The following is a 20,643-nucleotide window of genomic DNA, read 5'->3' on the forward strand; positions in this document are numbered from 1 at the left end:
GTATTTCTGTACCTGCTATAAGAAAAAATACTAAAAATAAAACAAAATTTATATTTAAGGGGGGCTCCCATACAACAAACGTAATTTTTTTGGCCTTTTTTGCTAGTAATCAATAATGGCAACAGATAGGCACTTGAAATTTTCACAAAGCCCTTAGTTATAATATGTGTACTTTAATAAATAATAATATCAAAATAATATAAATATTGACGGGAATCCCATACAAAAACACAATTTTTGGCCTATTTTTGCTCTATAACGGTACGGAACCCTTCGTGCGCGAGTACGATCGCACTTGGCCGATTTTTTTTTATGAAATAAGGGGGCAAACGAGCAAACGGGTCACCTGATGGAAAGCAACTTCCGTCGCCCATGGACACTCGCAGCATCAGAAGAGCTGCAGGTGCGTTGCCGGCCTTTTAAGGGGTAACAGGGGAGGGTAGGGAAGGGAATTATAGGGGAGTATAGGGAAGGAAATAGGGGAGGGTAGGGAAGGGAAAAGGGAAGGGGATTGGGCCTCCGGTAAACTCACTCACTCGGCGAAACACAGCGCAAGCGCTGTTTCACGCCTGTTTTCTGTGAGGACGTGGTATTTCTCCGGTCGAGCCGGCCCATTCGTGCCGAAGCATGGCTCTCCCACGTCGATATAATATTTAATTTCTATAGCTACCGCTCGACGAGACACAAATTTAAAATTACTTGCCTCTCACGGCTTGAACTAGGCAGTAGGGTGTAATAAGTGTTCCACTTACAAAATGCTACAATTTAAACAACTGCTATAATTATTTACGGGTAGTTCGCTAACTTTGTTTCTCATTTAACTCTCGTGCGAATGTAACTACAACTTTTACTGCCCCATAAATTAGTTAAGTTTTTAGAGATGCTTACGTAGGTTAAGAAGTTACAAGTTACAACCTAATATTCAAGATACAATAATCCTACTTCCTATCCTACTTGATATTTAAAGGCGAAAGCTTGTTTGGATGTATGGATGTTTGTTACTCTTTCACGCAAAAACTACTGAACGGATTGTAATAAAACTTTACAATAATGTAGCTTATACATCAGAATAACACATAGGCTACAATTTTTTTTTTTTTTTTTTTTATGAAATAAGGGGGCAAACGAGCAAACGGGTCACCTGATGGAAAGCAACTTCCGTCGCCCATGGACACTCGCAGCATCAGAAGAGCTGCAGGTGCGTTGCCGGCCTTTGAAGAGGGAATAGGGTAATAGGGGAGGGTAGGGATGGGAAGGGAAGGGAATAGGGGAAGGTAGGAAAGGGAATAGGGTAGGGGATTGGGCCTCCGGTAAACTCACTCACTCGGCGAAACACAGCGCAAGCGCTGTTTCACGCCGGTTTCCTGTGAGAACGTGGTATTTCTCCGGTCGAGCCGGCCCATTCGTGCCGAAGCATGGCTCTCCCACGTATAAACCGACTTTCAAAATAGGGGAGGTGTTATGTTCGTTTTCTTATATTCAACGATTACTCCGCCGTTTGTTAACCGATTTTCAAAATTTTTCTTTTGGTATATAGGGTATCATCCCAATTTGGTATTATATTCACAAAAGTGGTGATCTGATGAAGGATCCATAAGAAATCGAGGGAACTCCTCAAAATTTATAGGGTAACATGTCGTGACTTCGGTTTCGTGAGAAGTATTCTAGACATAATATGCTACCAACAAGTAAGATTTTGCACCGAGGTATACCTGGTATACCGTGGTTCGGAAGGGGCTGAGAGAACGGGAGTTTTAGCGTTGTTTTAAGAACGGAAAGCATATGCTACTATGCAAATTACATTCACCATCATCATCATTATCACTACCATATTATACCATGCATCGTCCCATGATTATGAGCCTAATACACCCCTGTTATTGGTACTTTTCATAGTCTTTTAGATTGAGACTCGAGTTTGTCAAGCGATAATTAAAAAAAATCTACACTTAATATTATAAACCTGAAGAGAATGTTTGCTTGAACGCGCTAATCTCAGGAACTCCGAAAGGTCCGATTTAAAAACTTATTTCAGTGTTAGATAGCTCATTTATCGAGTAACGCTAGGACTAATACGACCGAAGAAACTCAGGAAAATGTGTGAAAAACGGGGGAAATATTAGAAAGGGTTTATCTCACGAACTACTCATGCAAATTTTTATGGCAATATTTGGCACAGATGTAGAGTATATGCAGAGTAGACCACGTGAAAGGAGTATAGCTATTTTTATGGGAAAATGTACGGTTTCCGTAAAATTCCTAATTTACGCGGGACGCGGTAAGCGGTAAGTACAGTTCCTGCGCAACGTCCACCTGTTTGAGTTTTGACATAATATTTTGTCAAACGTAACGAATCGCTACGTAGTAATTCCAAGAATTCTAATACAAAATTTTGTGGTGGTTTGACGAAGCCATCAACAATATCATCTATAACTGAGAAACGACATAAAAGCTGAATCATCCCTGATTGAAACTTGCATATTGTAAGTTGTGTTATGTATATCACAATTCACATTTTGTTTACACGTGGGAGAGCCATGCTTCGGCACGAATGGGCCGGCTCGACCGGAGAAATACCACGTTCTCACAGAAAACCGGCGTGAAACAGCGCTTGCGCTGTGTTTCGCCGAGTGAACGAGTTTACCGGAGGCCCAATCCCCTACACTATTCCCTTCCCTACTCTCCCCTATTCCCTTACCTTCCCATCCCTACCCTCCCCTATTACCCTACTCCCTCTTAAAAGGCTGGCAACGCACCTGCAGCTCTTCTGATGCTGCGGGTGTCCATGGGCGACGGAAGTTGATTTCCATCAGGTGACCCGTTTGCTCGTTTGCCCCCTTATTTCATAAAAAAAAGTATCTTAAGTACCGCCTACCAGTAATATGTAGCGAGCAAACACAAGATGTAATTATTAATGTTCATTAATGAATTCATAATACGTTTTACATCTTAGTGGTCCGGATACTTATATTAACGAGCTTTAGAAAATGATAATAATATAAATAATAATAGCTCCCACACCGGTTACGGTGACGGTGGCCGGTATCACTGAAACCAGGTAGGCTACGCAGGAGTAATTCTATAGTGCCCAAGTGTGTGCGCAGTACCCAAGAGCACTCTCTATTCCTTTACTCTCATAACCCAGCGGGACGGAAGACCGATACGGCTGGCGAGAGATCAGGCCCAGAACTGACTTTTTACATGCCCATCCGACGCATGGATCATCTTACTTGTCAGACAAAAAACAAAAATCAGGTGAAGTTGAAGGTGCCGAAAATGATAATATAATGCATTGTAGCTAAACTGCAAAAAAAAAAAAAACATGTTATCCAAGTTTAACATAAATTGGTTGAAATTAGGGTCGGTAGAGTTAGGCCGTGTAGATTAGAAGCTTGGCTCTACATGAGATCTGATCTTTTTCACAGGACACACCTCATGTGGTCGTCTTGGCAACATATTTTAACATGAAATATTTTTGGTGGGATCGTTATTTCCCAGGATGTCGAGTGGACTTTGACCAGACCTATAAAACATTAATCGGGCGAAAGACAGTACCGTGATTATCTTTCGAGTCGGTCGAACGGTCAATAAAAAAATGTCAGGGAAGTACCACCATTTTTGCTCAATTTAAGTTCGCTTCCATTCCATAATATCTCCATGTTTAGTTTCGATCACCTACATAATACCATCGAGGAAATTGATTCCTAGGCAGTTGACGGATCTACGTCGTGTAGTCGGCTTATGTCAATTCAATGTAAGTTGTGATCGGTCGAATGGGTTTGACGTAACGCGACCAAATTACTTAGGTCCGCGATCTGCCAAGGAATGAACTTCTCTGATAGTAGATTGTTTACGCGGCCGCTAGTACTATCAGAGAAGTTGATTCATGGGCAGATGGCGGACCTACGTATTTTGGTCGCGTTATGTCAAACCCAGACAAATTACGACATACATTAGCTTTGTCCACACTGTGCCTTTTTCTGTTCGTCAAGGGCATGCGTTATAACGCAGTCAACAACGAACGTGAGGCATGACAGCGACGCATGCCTTCTGACCGTATCCAAAACTTTAGCTTTGTTATTAAAAATGACAGTTGGCGTTGCGTTCGTTGACTTGAATGCGCCAAAACAAAAGTTGAATGAAAGAAGATGACGAAAATTGAAGACGAAAAAAAATGACGTAGGTCCGTCAACTGCATTCATAATCAATTTCATCGATTGTACCTACTAAATACTAATTGTACTACCTTTGGACGAAAATGGTTTCACTCTTGAAACATTACAGTCGTTTTATAATAGAGTTTCCTTCACCAGCGCTTTCGTGTTATTAAAAATGTCCAGCCGACGTAACCGACGCTATTCTGAAACGTCACTCACTGTCCCACTGTAACAACTGTTGTGAAATATCTTTTAAAGAACCTCACACTAATTGTGACACGAACAATACGAAGTTTCAAACTCAGGTAAATTATTACAATTTTGAAAGTTGCTGTTCTAACTACGAAGAGTAGTTTACATTCGAAAGGACAAACTTTTACATCAGATAATTTTAGGAATGTTTGAACAAGCTATGAAACTTCTAGGATCGATTCAAATAAATATAAAAAAAAAGAAAAAGAAATATTTTAAGGCCGAAATTAACCCATCAAGCGGCAGCCGGCTGTCGAGTAACAATAATTGAAAATCTATGGTTTTATTTTTATGAAATAAGGGGGCCAACGGGTCACCTGATGGAAAGCAACTTCCGCCGCCCATGGACACTCGCAGCATCAGAAGAGCTGCAGGTGCGTTGCCGGCCTTTTAAGAGGGAATAGGGTAATAGGGGAGGGTAGGGTAGGGTATGGCATGGGAAGGGAAGGGAAGGGAATAGGGGAGGGTAGGAAAGGGAATAGGGTAGGGGATTGGGCCTCCGGTAAACTCACTCACTCACGTGTTTCACGCCGGTTTTCTGTGAGTACGTGGTATTTCTCCGGTCGAGCCGGCCCATTCGTGCCGAAGCATGGCTCTCCCGTGCCCGCAATACCCACGATCGAGGTGCTACGAAACATCAATAAAATCGGAGTCTTAACGCTAACATTAGATTTATCTGCTTTATGAGGGTGACATAAACATAATAGCTTTATGTCCCGTTTTTACCCTTTGGGTACGCAACGCTAAAAAGAGGTAAAGTTTGTAAGGTTGCAGACTTCTAAGTGGCTATAAAAAATAACAAAATTAATAAGAGAAATATCTTTATCACTCACTCATTTTATCACTCATTCACGTAGGTAAAGCCCTGAGCAAAACTAGCCTTTCAACAAAAACCTAAGCTGATATATTGATTCACACAATACTGAAATTGAATATTGTAATTCCGGTTATAAATAGCGTGGGCTGAGGTTTTATATGAACAAACAGTACAAAGCCTTCTATCCCATTGAACATTTGTTCAAACATTGAAAAGGAATTTTTCGTAATAAATAGCTATTAATAGAACGCGTATCGGAAATTCGAAATATAAAACACTCGTCTGTCGGCCATTTTGTATTGATCCCACCGCTGCCACCAATTAGGCGAAGGCCAAATTGATTACCGCTTGAATTATTTGTCAAATTAATTATATTTAGAATTTGTCGTCCAGTTTCTATTTCTGATCTAATGACGTTTTATGTAATGGATGCTTTGTTACTATGTAAAACCACCTGAATATGTTAAAGATAAATTTTCCACATTTTGGTAAAACTCGCACAGGGCCACCTTGCGATTTTCTTATATTATTGTTTTTTTTTTCACCGGGTTAGTTCTCCCACTGTTGGTAGGCATTACGTTATAAGACACGTTTTTCCAATTTTATTTTTTTACGAGTTTTGTCATTCTGCTTGTACCATCGAGGAAATTGATCTCTAGGCAGTTGACGGACCTACGTCATTTGGTCGTATGTCAAAGGTGTGATCTGTCGGATGGGTTTGACTTAACGCGTCCAAATTACTTAGGTCGTCCATCTGCCCAGAAATCAATCTGATATTACTTTAAAATCTGCATATTTTATTATTTCATTCTCTTTATCTTTACGTTTTCCATGTTTCCTGTTGAAAAGTTTATAATGAGTCCTAAAATTATTGAGAATTATGGCCGTTTCCGAGAAAGTTACTTGTTAATTAAATCTCATTAGACTTCGATGGATTTAACAGTGGTCATTAACGTACTCAGGATATTGTTAATGACTTTGACTGAGGCAGATGTTTGAGGAATTAGGCTTAGATTAAATTTGCACTAACAGCTAAAGTAGAAATTCGTGACTAATGTTCAAATCGTTGGTATTTTAGAGACATTCAATCCTGTAAGCATTCTGATCCTGACTTCGAAAATGTTGATATTCTCTGACTGACTTTGAAAATGATAATATTTTTTTAGTTATACTAAAAAAATATCATCTAGTTTATATTTTAAAGGAGAAATTAAATTTCATACATCAATGTACCGAATTTTTTACTTTTTAGCATTTACAATAATTCTAACCGACTTCCAAAAAGGTGGATATGATTTTTTGGCTTTAAAAAATTATAATATTTTAAAGGGAAAACAATTTGGCATCAAAGTAACGTTTTTAGGCTTCCGTACTCAAAGGGTAAAAACGGACCCTATTACTGAGACTTCGATATCTGTCCGTCTGTCTGTCTGTCTCCAGGCCATATCTCAAGAACCGCTATAGCTAGACTTCTGAAATTTTTACAAATTGTGTATATCAGTTGCCGCTATAACAACAGAATATAATATAATAAAATTAAAATAAAATATTTTTTAAGGGCGGCTCCCATACACAAAAACACAATTTTTGGCCAATTTTTGCTCTATAACCTTCGTGAGCGAGTCCGACTCGGCTTGGCCAATTATTTTTTTACTTTTTTCCTGTATTTTTTTAGAAAACTCATTGATCAGTTTTCTAAAAAAAATACAGGAAGGCGTATCCCAATAAATCGTAATTTTGTAAATGATGGCAAGTAGAGGTAAGTAATTCAAAAGTACAAAATAATTAATTGGACAGCTACCCTTTGAAACTTTTGAATCAGGAAAGTTCATGAAAGTTTCTGTGGCGAAACTTATTATTATAACTTCGCTCCTCATTAGCAGGCGGCATAATTTGAGGCTTAAACTGGTTTATATATAACCGGTGAAAAGAAGGTTAACTCGTTAGAAGTAAAAATAACTTTACTGTTATGTTAACTTCTAAAAATAGCTTGTATTCGTAGTGTAAAAGTTACTTTTACGTACATACATACATTATACAACATTAAGTGTTATTATTACTTACTTACTGTTATTGCCAGCAGTATTTTTATTTTTGCACCACCAAAGATACAATTTGTTGTTGTTTGTTTTTGAAATTGATACTTGCAAACCTTCAAAAGAGATCACATTCCCATAAAAATACTTTTTAACACTTTTGCGAGTCATCCAGTCAGTGTGGAGTCCCCTAGCATTTTTATTATTATTTTTATTAATATTATTACTATCCATTACTGAATATTTTTCATAGGATATAAATGAGTTTGATTATAAACAGCATATAAAATGTAAGGTTTTCATTAGAGTTAACATTAAATACCTCTAACGATTAATAAGCGACTGGTTACTTAGCATCAGGCGATGTTCAGCTCGTTCTTATTACCGAAAATAAACCAAGCTAGAAATGTCTACATTACTTTGAGAGCAACATGAGTTTCCCGGGAAAATCCGAGTCAAAGCGAACACTTGGGACTTAGCTTAATGTGAAATTGAAATAACATTTTGTAAAAGGATTACATTTAATTCCTTGAGTGTTACGAATTACTTTCTCTCTCTCTCTAGGGATCATCCATAAAGTATGTCACAGATAAAGAGGTGAGACAAGGAGTGGGGGTATCCTAAGTATTTTGACATCACGTCATTTCAGATTCAATAAACTAGAGATCGCCCACTGGTCGAAATTCGACCTTAAGTCCTAGCCGAGATTCAATAAAAAAACTATAATCAGTTTTCAATTTGACAACAAACTTCAACCAGGAATAAAAGAGTATAATTCGTGTGTATGAGCTTGTCATTTAAAATTCCTAGTGTGTGTGTTGTAGTGTGTGTAATGTTTTATTTGTTAAAAAAAATATGATAAAAGCATAATTTCAAAATAATGTTAGCTCGATGCACTCCTTCACCATATAAACTATAACTGTTAAATCGCGGATTTTTTAAAATATTGATGTGGTTTGAATTTCAGGTGTAAAATTTTAAATTTCTGACCTCACATTATTGGAGGGGTCTAAATATCGTGAAATTCGTGTGGCGTACTTTATGGATGATCCCCTATGTCTAATCTCAAAGCAATGATTTACGGCAGAATTCTGTTTATCTATGTAATTTGTTAAGGCCGTGACCTTTGGCTTAGGGAAACAACGCCATTTTGTACTTAATCGAATATCTTTATCTTTAATTTACTTTCACTCTTATTGTATCTATGTTCATTTCAATTTATTGTACACCAGATGATTCAAATTATATTGCAGAAGCTAAAAACGCGAAGGAATTATTTTTTCTGCAATAAAAACTGCATTAAATCTTGCAGTCTATAATCGCGATTAGCGATTGGGTTGGAATTAAAATGGGAATTTTCTTAACAAGAAAACATACACACAGTCACCTTAATTGAAACCAAAAAAAAAATAGAACCGTGCATTACACCACGGAAGAGCCGGATAAAATCAAAAACACGAAAAAAGGAAACAAAAGATAACTGTACCTAACACATAAAACTAAAAAATATATCAATAATAATAATTAATAAGTAAAAAAATATAAAAGTCTAATAAAATGTCACACAATTTCATGTCTTTTTAATAAGTATTTTAATAATTAAGGATAAGTATAAAACACAACAATATAATATAAAGTCCAACAACTTGTCTACATTTTTTCTAGACATTTTCATACACAAATAACATTTTTGTCGTCGCTCCACGGATCGTAATAATCTGACAACGGCTAAATGTTAGGGATATTGATTGACGATTAATTATGTCCTCGGCGAATTCTGAAAGCTTTTTAATTAACAAGTTAAAATGCTCGTTAACGATCCGTGGAACAGATTTAGGGTGGCGCAGACGGGCTGCAAGTGTCCAGCTACTGATATTTGTATGCTTTGATTTTCGATATAACGGAAAATTCAAGAATTTGCTCGATTAATAAAATAATTAAATAAAAACGTTGGAATATAAGTTTCAATGATCAATTTTAAAAATAGAGTGATTTCTCAGTATAGGGTCAATAACATTAATTTTGATTAACAAATTTAACATATTATTGTGTTTGTAAATAATTAATCTTTATCGTATGAAAACTCTAATAATATTTTTCATCCATTCCATCTTCAATTACAACAAAGTTGTTGGATAACCTTTTATAGTCGCTAAATAAGCTTATTTTTATATCATAGAAATATTATTATGTAGAAAATTTTCCGTCACGACGTCTGGTGTCTCGTCTGCGCTGACCCCTAAATATATGGTTGTTATTATAATGTGCCCGGCGGCTACGGACTCGGCTATCATTTTACAGCGCAAAAAGTTTCTCCTTTAAAAGTAACACGAAACTTTTCGTACAAACCTCACTCCACAATGTGGGTTTTAAAATGTAGGCTCTTTATTCCGCGTGGAAATATGTAAAAAGTTAAACCTTTCGAGCAATAGTTGAGTGCTTTCCTTTGTGAAATTTCCTTGTGCCGGCTTATGACTGTGTTAAAATCTACACTCTCGTTATATTTTTAGCACTTTTATAAGTGAAATTTTATAATACTTTTACTACATACTCCTACGTTATGTTATTAAAAGCTCAGTGAAAATCTTTATATGAAAAGCACAGGCTAATACTTATGGTCTGTTTCATAATCTTATCTTATATCTTTAAACGAGCAATTCTTGTATATATACAGTGTGTAACAAAAATAAGTGATTGTATGGGGAAACTCGTAACGCTCGGGCCCTTGCCCATACAAAATTGAAAAAAAAAGTTCGTCTTTCAGAGCTGCTACTTTCACAGTGAACTCTCTACAAGGAACATGTACACACCCTAAAGTATTATCACTAGTTTTTGTTACACACTGTATAATTGGAATCTCGGAATCGGCTCCAACGAAAATGAACGGTATACGGTGAAGCTAAATATTATCATCTCTATCATCTCATAATATGAGGCCTTTATATAAAGTTTCCAGAAAACTACAATGCATAAAAATTATCCTCATTTTATTCCTGTCTTTATCTATCCAGTTTAAGTTATTCATACAATGATATCCACGTCACCTCCACATCCCAGTCCCAAGACAAAGCTCAATTTATCCGGGATTGGCGGGACTCATCCGATATTCGGCTCACAATCACACAGTGGATGAGGCCAGGAGGACTCCCGAGACTCGACCAGTCCCATACACGATTATCGGAATCGGGAATCGGGACTCGACGGAATATGTCGATAAACTCGTCAATATTTTGCCGAAGTTTTGTAATTGGATAAGCGTATCACAAATCACATAAATGTCGTGGCCTTTATAGAAAAAGTTTGTACGAAAGTAGTGGGCTAGAGTATTTAGTAGTTCTTCAGTCTATAATAATTCATATGTTATTTTTTATAATCTTTATTTATTTTACAGTGATTTTTAATTTATTAGTAAAAAAATGACGATGCCAATCCCATTGTACCATTACAAAAGTTTAAAGCATTCTAATATAAGTTCTTTCTATTCTATTTATTCAGTACCAGTTTTGTGCTTGTTCGTTCCAAGTAAGTTTACTAAGTACTTAGTTAAAAATATAACTTACCCATTATTAACATGATGACTGGCAGAGTGGAGAGGCAGGCGAGGAATACCGTCATCACAACTGAAAACAAGTTATAAAGTAAATAATTAATAGTTTAAAATAACTAAAAACATTTTTTTTTTTTTGAAAATTTTAACAAATATTTGCATTGTCATTGACTCCTAATACATGATATTAAGCAAAGTTTCGAATTAACTAGCTAATAGATGAGCTTCGTAAGGGATCACGTCGTTTTTCGGGGTGGTAATAAGGCAGTTTTTATATTATACTAGCTGTCCCGGCAAACGTTTCTTTGCCATATAAAGTATTTCGCCTGTATTATTTTATTGAAGTGACTAAATAAGTATGTCACCATGCCAACGTCCATCGCTATCCCGTCGCACAAACAATGGTCGCCGTTAGTCTCAAGTTGTAATAATTTACTATTATTTATTCAACAAATGCACTTATCAATATAAAAAGTACCCAGTAGCCGATTCTCAGACCTACTGAATATGCATATAAAATTTGGTTAAAATCAGTAAAGCCGTTTCGGAGGAGTACGCGGCCTAACATTGTGACACGAGAATTTTATATATAAGATTTTAATAGTAACCAAACCTTGAATGACTGATGATAACACATCTACTCATAAATAAAAATTATTATGTTAAAGCAGAAATCAATTTTTCCATAAAGTGTACCACGAAAGTGCTTAGGTTGTGTGTGCTCGCCCTGATTAGATACATGCGTACAGCCTAAACTAATAAAAACGTGTTAAAAATAACGTTCTAGACTAGACGACACCCATAACTCAGTTGCGGCAAAATTTGTTTATCGCACGCTACGAATATCGCACGCTACGAATATCGCACGCTACGAATATCGCACGGGAATCGTTTAACCGGCATAAAAAATATTTCCTTTTCCCCGACTCAAAGTATCTACATACCAAACAGCAAAAAGGTTCAGAGGTTTGGGGAAGTAACAGACAGACAGACACTTGCGTATTTATAATATTAGCATGGATATGTATGTCATCCGCGACCTCTTTGCTAATTTAATTGACATATTTTCAATTTTTAAATCGAACAATAGTTTAGCGCCTACGAGGATCGAGGACACATACATACATATTATGTATAAACTGAGAAAAACATTACCCTTTTTAGATTTATGGTCACGATAAGAGAAATAATTATACGAAAACATAAAATTTGTTTTCACGTTGATAAAATAATACTATTTGTTGAAATTTCATATTCATAGCTTCAAATTCAAAATGAAAACAATTTACGCATTAATTATTGAATATTGAAAATTAGAGATTAATTTTAAAAAAATCTACAAACAATAAATACTTTAAACTTTCAAAGCCGGAACTAAATCGGATCCCACGAATTTCAGGCCTATATCAATTCTACCGACCTTTAGTAAAATATTTGAAAAAAATATTTTAAAACAATTACTAGTACATTTTAATTCTAATAATTTATTACATGATAATCAATACGGATTTACTAAGGGTCGATCTACAACGGATGCTGGTATAGGACTCCTTTGCAGTATTTTTGAGGCTTGGGAGGAGTCGCAGGATGCCTTAGGTGTTTTTTGCGATCTCTCCAAAGCCTTCGATTGTGTTGAGCATGCTACATTGATCAGGAAATTGCGCCACTACGGAATTAAAGACTCTGCTCTCAGCCTTTTGACTTCTTACCTTAAAAATAGGACTCAAAGGGTTGAGGTTAATAGTAAAAGGTCCAAAGGAACCAAAATAGAATTAGGTGTCCCACAGGGATCTATATTAGGCCCATTTCTTTTTCTCATCTATATAAATGACTTACCTTATCTAGTTAAGGATAATAATAATGAGATAGTGCTTTTTGCTGATGACACTTCACTTATTTTTAAAGTGAAGCGACAACAGTCGAACTACGACGAGGTAAACAGTGCTCTCTCAAAAATAGTACATTGGTTTAATGTTAATAACTTACTTTTAAATTCTAGTAAAACAAAATGTATAAAGTTTACTTTGCCCAATGTTAGGCAAGTCCAAACCAATGTAGTATTGATGAGAAGATGAATTTGGTAGACAACACTGTATTCTTAGGTATTACACTTGATAGTAAATTACAGTGGGGTCCTCACATTGTTAATCTTGCAGGTAGGCTCAGTTCTGCAGCATATGCAGTCAGAAAAATTAGGGAAATTTCTGACGAAGATACGGCACGATTAGTATATTTTAGTTATTTTCATAGTAGGATGTCATATGGAATCCTTTTATGGGGAAACGCTGCCGACATTAATACAATATTTGTGCTGCAGAAGCGAGCCATACGTTCTATTTATAAAATGTCTGCTTTAGAATCTCTGAGAGATAAATTTAAAGAAATTGGTATTCTAACTGTTGCTTCTCAATACATTTTGGATAATGTAATATATGTTAGAAAAAATATAAGTAAATTTAAAGTTAAAAGTGACATTCACTCTAGGAATACTAGAAATAAGCACAAGCTAGATATGCCGGTGATCAGACTTAGTAAAGTCAGTAAATCTTTTAAAGGTCAATGTATACGCCTTTACAACAAAATCCCAGAAAACGTTCAAAATCTTTCCATTAATAAATTTAAAAAAGTAGTTAAAGAACGTTTGTGTGCCAAAGCCTATTATAAGGTCAATGATTTCATAAACGATGGCACACCTTGGGAGTAGGATGGCTTCTTGCAAGGCTACTTCTTCATTATTATAGGACTTACAATTATGTATGTGGATATTGTATATAATATTTAGTTACAAAATTGTAAACTTTATTTTAAAAGATTAATTTTTTCTCACTTTTTTTGGTAAAAAAGTGGGCCCCGTGCGAGTTTCTTACGCCGGTTCTTCTCGCCGGGTTAGTTCCCGAACCGGTGGTAGGCATCATGTAGGACTTTCTGAAAACATTTATTTTAAATTTATTCAGAAATAAAACAATTTTGATTTGATTTTGATTTGATTTGATAACCGAATATAAATTCGAAAATGTGTCTGCCTGAGTCGATTTTCTCGCTTATCCTATCTATGTAATATGTGGAAACACCTTAAGCCCCAATTTCACCAACGTATGTTAGTGTTAACAGCTTGTTAAAATGTCATGTCTTCTCTTTCATTCATAAGAAAAATGAAAGAGGTAACGTGATACTAATTCGAGCGTTAACTTTAACGGTCGTTGGTGAAATTGGGGCTTAGTCCCGGAAAATGACAGAAATTTTTCTTATCACTGAAAATGTACAATCGAATATTTTGCAAAAAACATTACATAATATTTGTACAACAATTAATAAAACAGTCTACACAGGATCTCGGCGTTTTATTGACGTAACAATATTAATATAGAATATGTATATAAATAGTCCAAACACATAATTCACCAAAAGATTATAAATTATTATAATTTTAATTAGAGGGTTTTTTCCTGAAATACAAAACCTAATTCCCATGATATTATAATAATTAATAATTAGATTAAGCCTCTTAGGAGGAAGTAAAAAAGCGGCCGCTTCAGAAGAATACTGAATCTCGGTATCGGCTCCAACGATTTTCATAAAATTTAGTATATAGGGGTTTCGGGGACGATGAATCGATCTAGCTAGGAATCATTTTTATAAAAATTTAATTTTTTTCGTGTTTTATCGAATACCGAGCGAAGCTCGGTCAAATAGCTAGTTTTATGTAAAAGGTCCAACACATAAGAAAAATATTATACGATATCATACAATGAAGAAATACCACGTTCTCACAGAAAACCGGCGTGAAACAGTGCTTGCGTTGTGTTTCGCCGAGTGAGTGAGTTTACCGGAGGCCCAATTCCCTACCTTTCCCCTTCTATTCCCTTCCCTACCCTCCCCTATACCCTTCCCTTCCCTTCCCATCCCTACCCTCCCCTATCACTCTATTCCCTCTTAAAAAGCCGGCAACGACCTACAGCGCTTCTGATGCTGCGAGTGTCCATGGGCGACGGAAGTTGCTCAGGTGATCCGTTTGCTCGTTTGACCCCTTATTTCATAAAAAAAACTTACAAGAAGAGGGCGTATTCCCTCTTAAAAGGCTGGCAATGCACCTGCAGCTCTTCTAAGGTTGCGAGTAATCATAGGTGACGGTAGTTGCTTTCGATCAGGTGACCTGTTTGCTCATTTCCCACCTTTATTTTATTAAAAAAATATACTAACTCGTCCTATTCATGATCTTGGCGGCTCGGCAGACAAAGTCGACGGTGCCAGATGCCTCCATATTCGCGTCTTTCAGCTGGTAGGCCACGGAGCCGTACGTGGTGAGTCCTACGCCCAGCCCCAGCCCACGTTCGTACTTCTCCCCGCAGAGACGACGCTGCTCGTCACCTGATACCTGGTGTAACAACATACCTGGTTATAAGTTATAACATACCTGCTAACAACATACCTGGTAAGACCATAATTGGTAACAACATACCTGGTTAGAAAATACCTGGTATAAATATACAAGGTAACAACATACCTGGTTAAAACATACCTGGTAGGAAGATACCTGGTTAGAATGTACCTGGTAAGAACATATTTCATACTTGATAAAAATATACCTGGTAGGAAGTAGGAACTTACCTGGCTAGGACTTACCTGATAAAAAAATGCTTAGCTCCCTTTTGGACTTTAAAAGGGTTTAAAAAGAAACTACTGAGTTTTATTTTAAGTATTACTACAGGTTTTCACATTGATGACCGTAACTTCAACCCGAAAAATTGAAAAATTTCTAAGAAATTTTGGAAAAACCAAAAATGATACGGCACTGCGAGTACCCACCATGTCATATTTCAACTTTTAAGGCTGCGTTACCACTGAGCCAACCTGTGGTGTAAAGGGGAAGAGAGGCTTAAGTGGAAGATCGTATCAGGTATGCCCTAAGATTTCATCTCCATCTCCTAAGATTTTTCTTTACGCATTAGATTCAGGCCCAATTTCACCAACGACTGTTAAAGTTAATGCTCGAATTTGTACCACGTTACCTATTTAGTTTTTCATATGAACGAAAGAGAAGACATGACATTTTAACAAGCTGCAGACGTTGGTGAAATTGGGCCTAAAGATGGTTGGGTACGTACTTGGCTTACGGAGCTGGAAGCCCGTCGTGACCCGGTGTCTGAAGTCTGCCGGCCCGCTATGGAGCCGCGGTAAGGCGACACTCTCCCACGTCCTGCTGAAAATATCGTACTATGAGAGAAATTGATTCAAATACAGTGAACCTACGTTATTTGGTCAGCTTATATCGAGCCCAGCTGACAGAGCGTAATAACTAATAGCATTTTCGGCATCAAAAACTGCTCCGGGCCAGGGCAGGCCGCATGGATACGGAAATAGCCGAAAAAAACTGTTATCCAAGAACAAGACCGGTTTGCGGCGTTTCTATATAAACTTAAATTAAACTTCGGCTATTTTCGTATTTGTTCAGCCTGTCCTGCTCCGGGGCAGATTTCGATGCCGAAAACGCTATAACTTACATTACCTTTAAATAAACGTAAATTGGTCGCTTTACGTCAAACCATAAAGTAAATATACCTAGCGGAATAGAGCAACCTGCAACAATCTCAAGCTGTCAAACGAAACCGAAATTGGTTTCATCTGTGTGTAAAAATACACTTACACAGCATGATTGAACAGGACTTCTATGAGATTAAATTGTCAACGTGCGGCACGTGCCGACTGGACGTCAAAAAAATGAGTGCTGCTGTGATGTATCACACGTCTCTTTTTACCACGCACTGTTACTGATAGTGACATCTCCCTTGCTCAGGCCTTTGTTTCTCTATTCCTCTAGGTATATTAACTTTATGCGTCAAACCCAGCCGGGAGACTACGACAATTGATATAAACTGCCGGAAACTGTATATCTCTTCGAAAGTAGATAATATACAGAATAATTAATATGAATGAAATACGAGTAAGTACGTGTTTAGCAGAAATGTGACCTACTGTCAGAAACGAACGACATGAAAATATGGTCTGCTATAAGTGTTCTAATAATAATTTTACTATCGGGAAAAGCAATTTTTTTTTTTTTGTAAAATCATGATTTTTTTAGTATTTACAATATTAATTTTAAAATCTTAGGAATGACAGTAAAGTATGTGTAAATAATTATTATTATCGCTAGCTACCGGGCTGGTAAGTATATTTTAACTTTTAGTCATAATATTATACACAAAGATAAACTACAACTTTTTAAGCTTTAAAAGAAAAACAAACTATACTAGAACCTCGATAATTTCGGGGAAGGTAACGTAATATAACAATATCCCGTAAGCAATTTCAGAGAATTTCGAAATTATTCAGTTACGGTTTACTGGCTTAGGGTTAGAGTTTCCGAGAACACGTCACGTCTCGAGAAATAACTTCTTCAGGGATGAAATTATATTACCACTGTCCAGGAAATCTGGTGAACTAAATTCTGCTTAGTTGAGCTAAAGTCGATAGTTAGAATGCAAAATATTAAAATATTGCAAAGGCTTTGAACATTGAACAAGTTCCGTAAAATAATATACTGTTACGGTACATGGTATACGGACACGTGGTGCGCAAGTACATACTCGAACCTTCTAAAAAGGTCCAATGTTTGTTTACGTGTTTACCCTTTATTTGTTAGCGTGTTTGAATTTAGACCTTATGACTGAGTCCATAAGGTCTAAATTAAATTCAACCTACTGCACTATCGCAAGGACGGCAGTTTTATTGTGGCACATTCCCGAGCCTACTAGAAATTTCCCACGGTTGTTTACTTGTTTACGTGAAATCGGGAAATTTCTGGAATTCGTCTCGCCATATAAAAAGAGCCGCAGGCAGGCCCGGCAAGTCAGTTCCTTTCGAGCTATCATCGAGGCGATTTCGGAGTGATCAATAGTGAGTGAACCAGTGAAACCTGCGACTTGGCTACGACCTAGGACAGTGATAGTGCTTAGTGAGTGACAACAAGTGATTTGTGTTTGTACTTAGTGCTAAGTGTGGTGACCTAGTGTTTAGTGCAGTGTTAATAAAGTCTTCAAGAGAGTCACCAGGTCTTTCTCTCCAAATCCTCGAACCCTAGCACGTAACAACTGGTGTCAGAAGTGCGATTTGGAGATGCCATTGACTCCGAGAGAGGACTTCAAGGGGAGTGTCAGGACAAGGGCGCAGCGAGCTGCTGCCATTGACTCCGAGAGAGGAGTTGCGGAGGCCACACCCACTGGGGACCAAGCTCCGCCCACTGAGGGACAGGCCCCACATACTGGCCCCGCCCACATGGCTCCGCCCACTGGCCACGCCCACCAGGATCCGCCCACTGGCTCCGCCCACCGGGACACGCCCACTGGCCACGCCCCTCTGGCTCCGCCCACTTTGGACATGGCCACGCCCACTGGCTCCGCCCACCAGGCCACGCCCACTCAGGCCACGCCCACTGGCCCCGCCCACCAGGCCCCACCCGTAGCTCCTACAGCCCCCCAAGTGGCCCTTCATTTAGAAAGTTTAATTGAATTAATGGAGCTGCAAAGGGCTGAAATCAGAGCGATTCGAGAGGCACAAGACCGCAAGCTCGGCGCTTTACAGGAGTCTCAAGAGCAACAAAAGGACCTCCAAGAGAAAGCGCTTCTGGCCATAAAGGATGTCAGTGACACGGTGACTAAGCTTCGTAAAGATGTCGACGTAATGGACGAACGCGTTACCGGGTTAGGAGTGGATGTGGAAAATGTGAAAACCGGCCTCACTGAACTACAGAAGAAAGTAGTGCGCCTGGAAACCACAGGAATCGCGGCGTCTAGTGGAGCTTCCGTAGTGGTACAAGGACCAAGAGTTAAAGTGCCACCATACGACGGTACTACTTCCTGGAACGCTTATCGTCAGCAATTCCAGACGGTTGCTTCTGCCAACGGGTGGACTGACGAACAATGCCTGACCGCTCTCACTGTCGCGCTCAGAGGGCAAGCCTTGTCAGTCCTGGAAGCACATACAGGAAATGGGTTCAAAGACCTGATGGAAGCCCTTGAATCCAGATACGGGGAGCGACACCTGGAGCACGTGTTCCGTGCTCAACTTCGTGACAGAGTCCAACGCTCAGGAGAAGGATTACAACAATGGGCGTTGGAAATTGAAAAACTCGTCAAGAAGGCACACCCAGGAGCTGACGCCAAGATGGTCGACACGAATATTGTGCAAGCATTTGTCGACGGAATCAGGGATCTGGAGGTCAGAGCGGCGGTGAGGCTTCGTCACCACACCTCGCTTAAGGAAGCATTGGCGCATGCCTTGGAAGTCGAGGCTGTTCGCCGTGACATACGACAGACCCATAAGATCCACGAGGTCTCTGAGGAAGTCAAGGAGGTCAAGGCTCCCATGAAGAAAAGTTTTGGAGCCATGTGCTACAAGTGCGGCGAGAGGGGCCATCTTCAGCTCAACTGCCCGCAGAAGGAGACTCAGATGGCAAGAATGAAAAGGCTCGAGGAACAAATGGAGGAGCTGAAGAAGCAAGGGGCTTCGTCCCCTGTCCGGGAGCAGGGAAACGAATAAAAGCCAGGACTAAGGGGCGAGTGCTGGCTGACACGGAGGAAGCCCCAATAACGGTTGTCTCCCAAGCAAGTAGCGGGAATAGTCTGGTGATTCAGGGGACTATTAACGGGATGGACTGCAAAATGACTCTAGACACAGGAGCCTCTAGAACAATAGTGAACCCAAATTTGATAAAAGCCGCAAGGAGGCACAAGAGGAGAATTAACTGTCAGCTTCTTACCGCCTCCGGTCAGCCAATACCCGTCCTGGGAGAAATGTCAGTTACGATGAATGTGGGGGAGTCCTCATACCCTCATGACGTTATCGTGGCTGAGATTATGGATGATTGCATCTTGGGTTTGGATTTCATGAAGAAGCACAACTGCAGAATTAATGTCGCTGACGGAGTTTTCAAGTGTGGTGAAGAAGAAATTTTCATCCTTGGAGGCGCCTGCGGGAAAGTTGAATGTGTAAAGAAAGTCATAATACCTGGACGTGCGGAAGCTCGGGTGCTGGTGAAACTACCGCCAGCTGGAAAGAAGAAGTCAAACAGATGCGTGTTAATCGAAGACACACCTACCAAGACATCAGCGCATAAATTGATGACGGCAAGAACCCTTGTTAGTGGAAGCAGTAACGCTGTGGTCAGAGTTTTGAATCTTGGTGATCGCGAGTTCTGCTTGAACAAAGGTGATGTCATTGGAAAGTGCGAGGAAGTTGTCTGGATGAGAAAGTGTAATTCGATCACAGGCTCAGACTCAGCAAACACCAGCAACTATGGAATAGTGACTGAGCTACTCGATGACTGCAAGAGTAATCTGACTTATTCGCAGAGCATGAAAGCTAAGAAGTTTTTACAATGCCACGCGAATATCTTCTCCAGTCAGGAAGGCGACCTTGGAAGAACGTCGATGGTTCAGCACAGGATAGATACCGGAAGCGAGAACCCAATTCGTCAACGAGCAAGACGGATACCCATTGCAAAGGAAAAAGAAGTTGAAGGCCTTTTGGAGGACATGAGAAGGAATAAGATAATTGAACCGTCTGCAAGTCCGTGGTGCTCACCAGTTGTATTAGTGAAGAAGAAAGATGGCAGCACAAGATTTTGTGTGGACTACAGACGTCTCAATGATGTCACTAAGAAGGACAGCTATCCATTACCTCGAATCGACGACACTCTGGATACCTTGAGTGGCATGAAATGGTTCTCGACCCTGGACCTGAAATCTGGATACTGGCAGGTGGAAATTCATCCAAAAGACAAGGAGAAGACAGCGTTCTCCACCGGTAAAGGTCTATGGCAGTTTAACGTCATGC

The 20,643-nt window shown here is 38.8% G+C and overlaps 1 protein-coding gene across 1 annotated transcript in view; it reads right to left on the reverse strand.

The window, feature by feature from the left end:
- Positions 1-20,643, reverse strand: part of LOC121733979 (serine/arginine repetitive matrix protein 1-like) — a 127,049-nt gene that overhangs the window by 15,651 nt on the left and 90,755 nt on the right. Inside the window, exons 3-5 of the mRNA XM_042124393.1 lie at positions 15,915-16,009; positions 15,010-15,184; positions 10,823-10,882 (exon numbers count right to left, since the gene is read on the reverse strand). Coding sequence (XP_041980327.1) covers positions 10,823-10,882; positions 15,010-15,184; positions 15,915-16,009 — 330 coding nt within the window. The remainder of the gene's footprint in view (positions 1-10,822; positions 10,883-15,009; positions 15,185-15,914; positions 16,010-20,643) is intronic.

This window comes from Aricia agestis, chromosome 14 (genome assembly GCF_905147365.1).
Source record: "Aricia agestis chromosome 14, ilAriAges1.1, whole genome shotgun sequence".
NCBI classification, from domain to species: domain Eukaryota; kingdom Metazoa; phylum Arthropoda; class Insecta; order Lepidoptera; family Lycaenidae; genus Aricia; species Aricia agestis.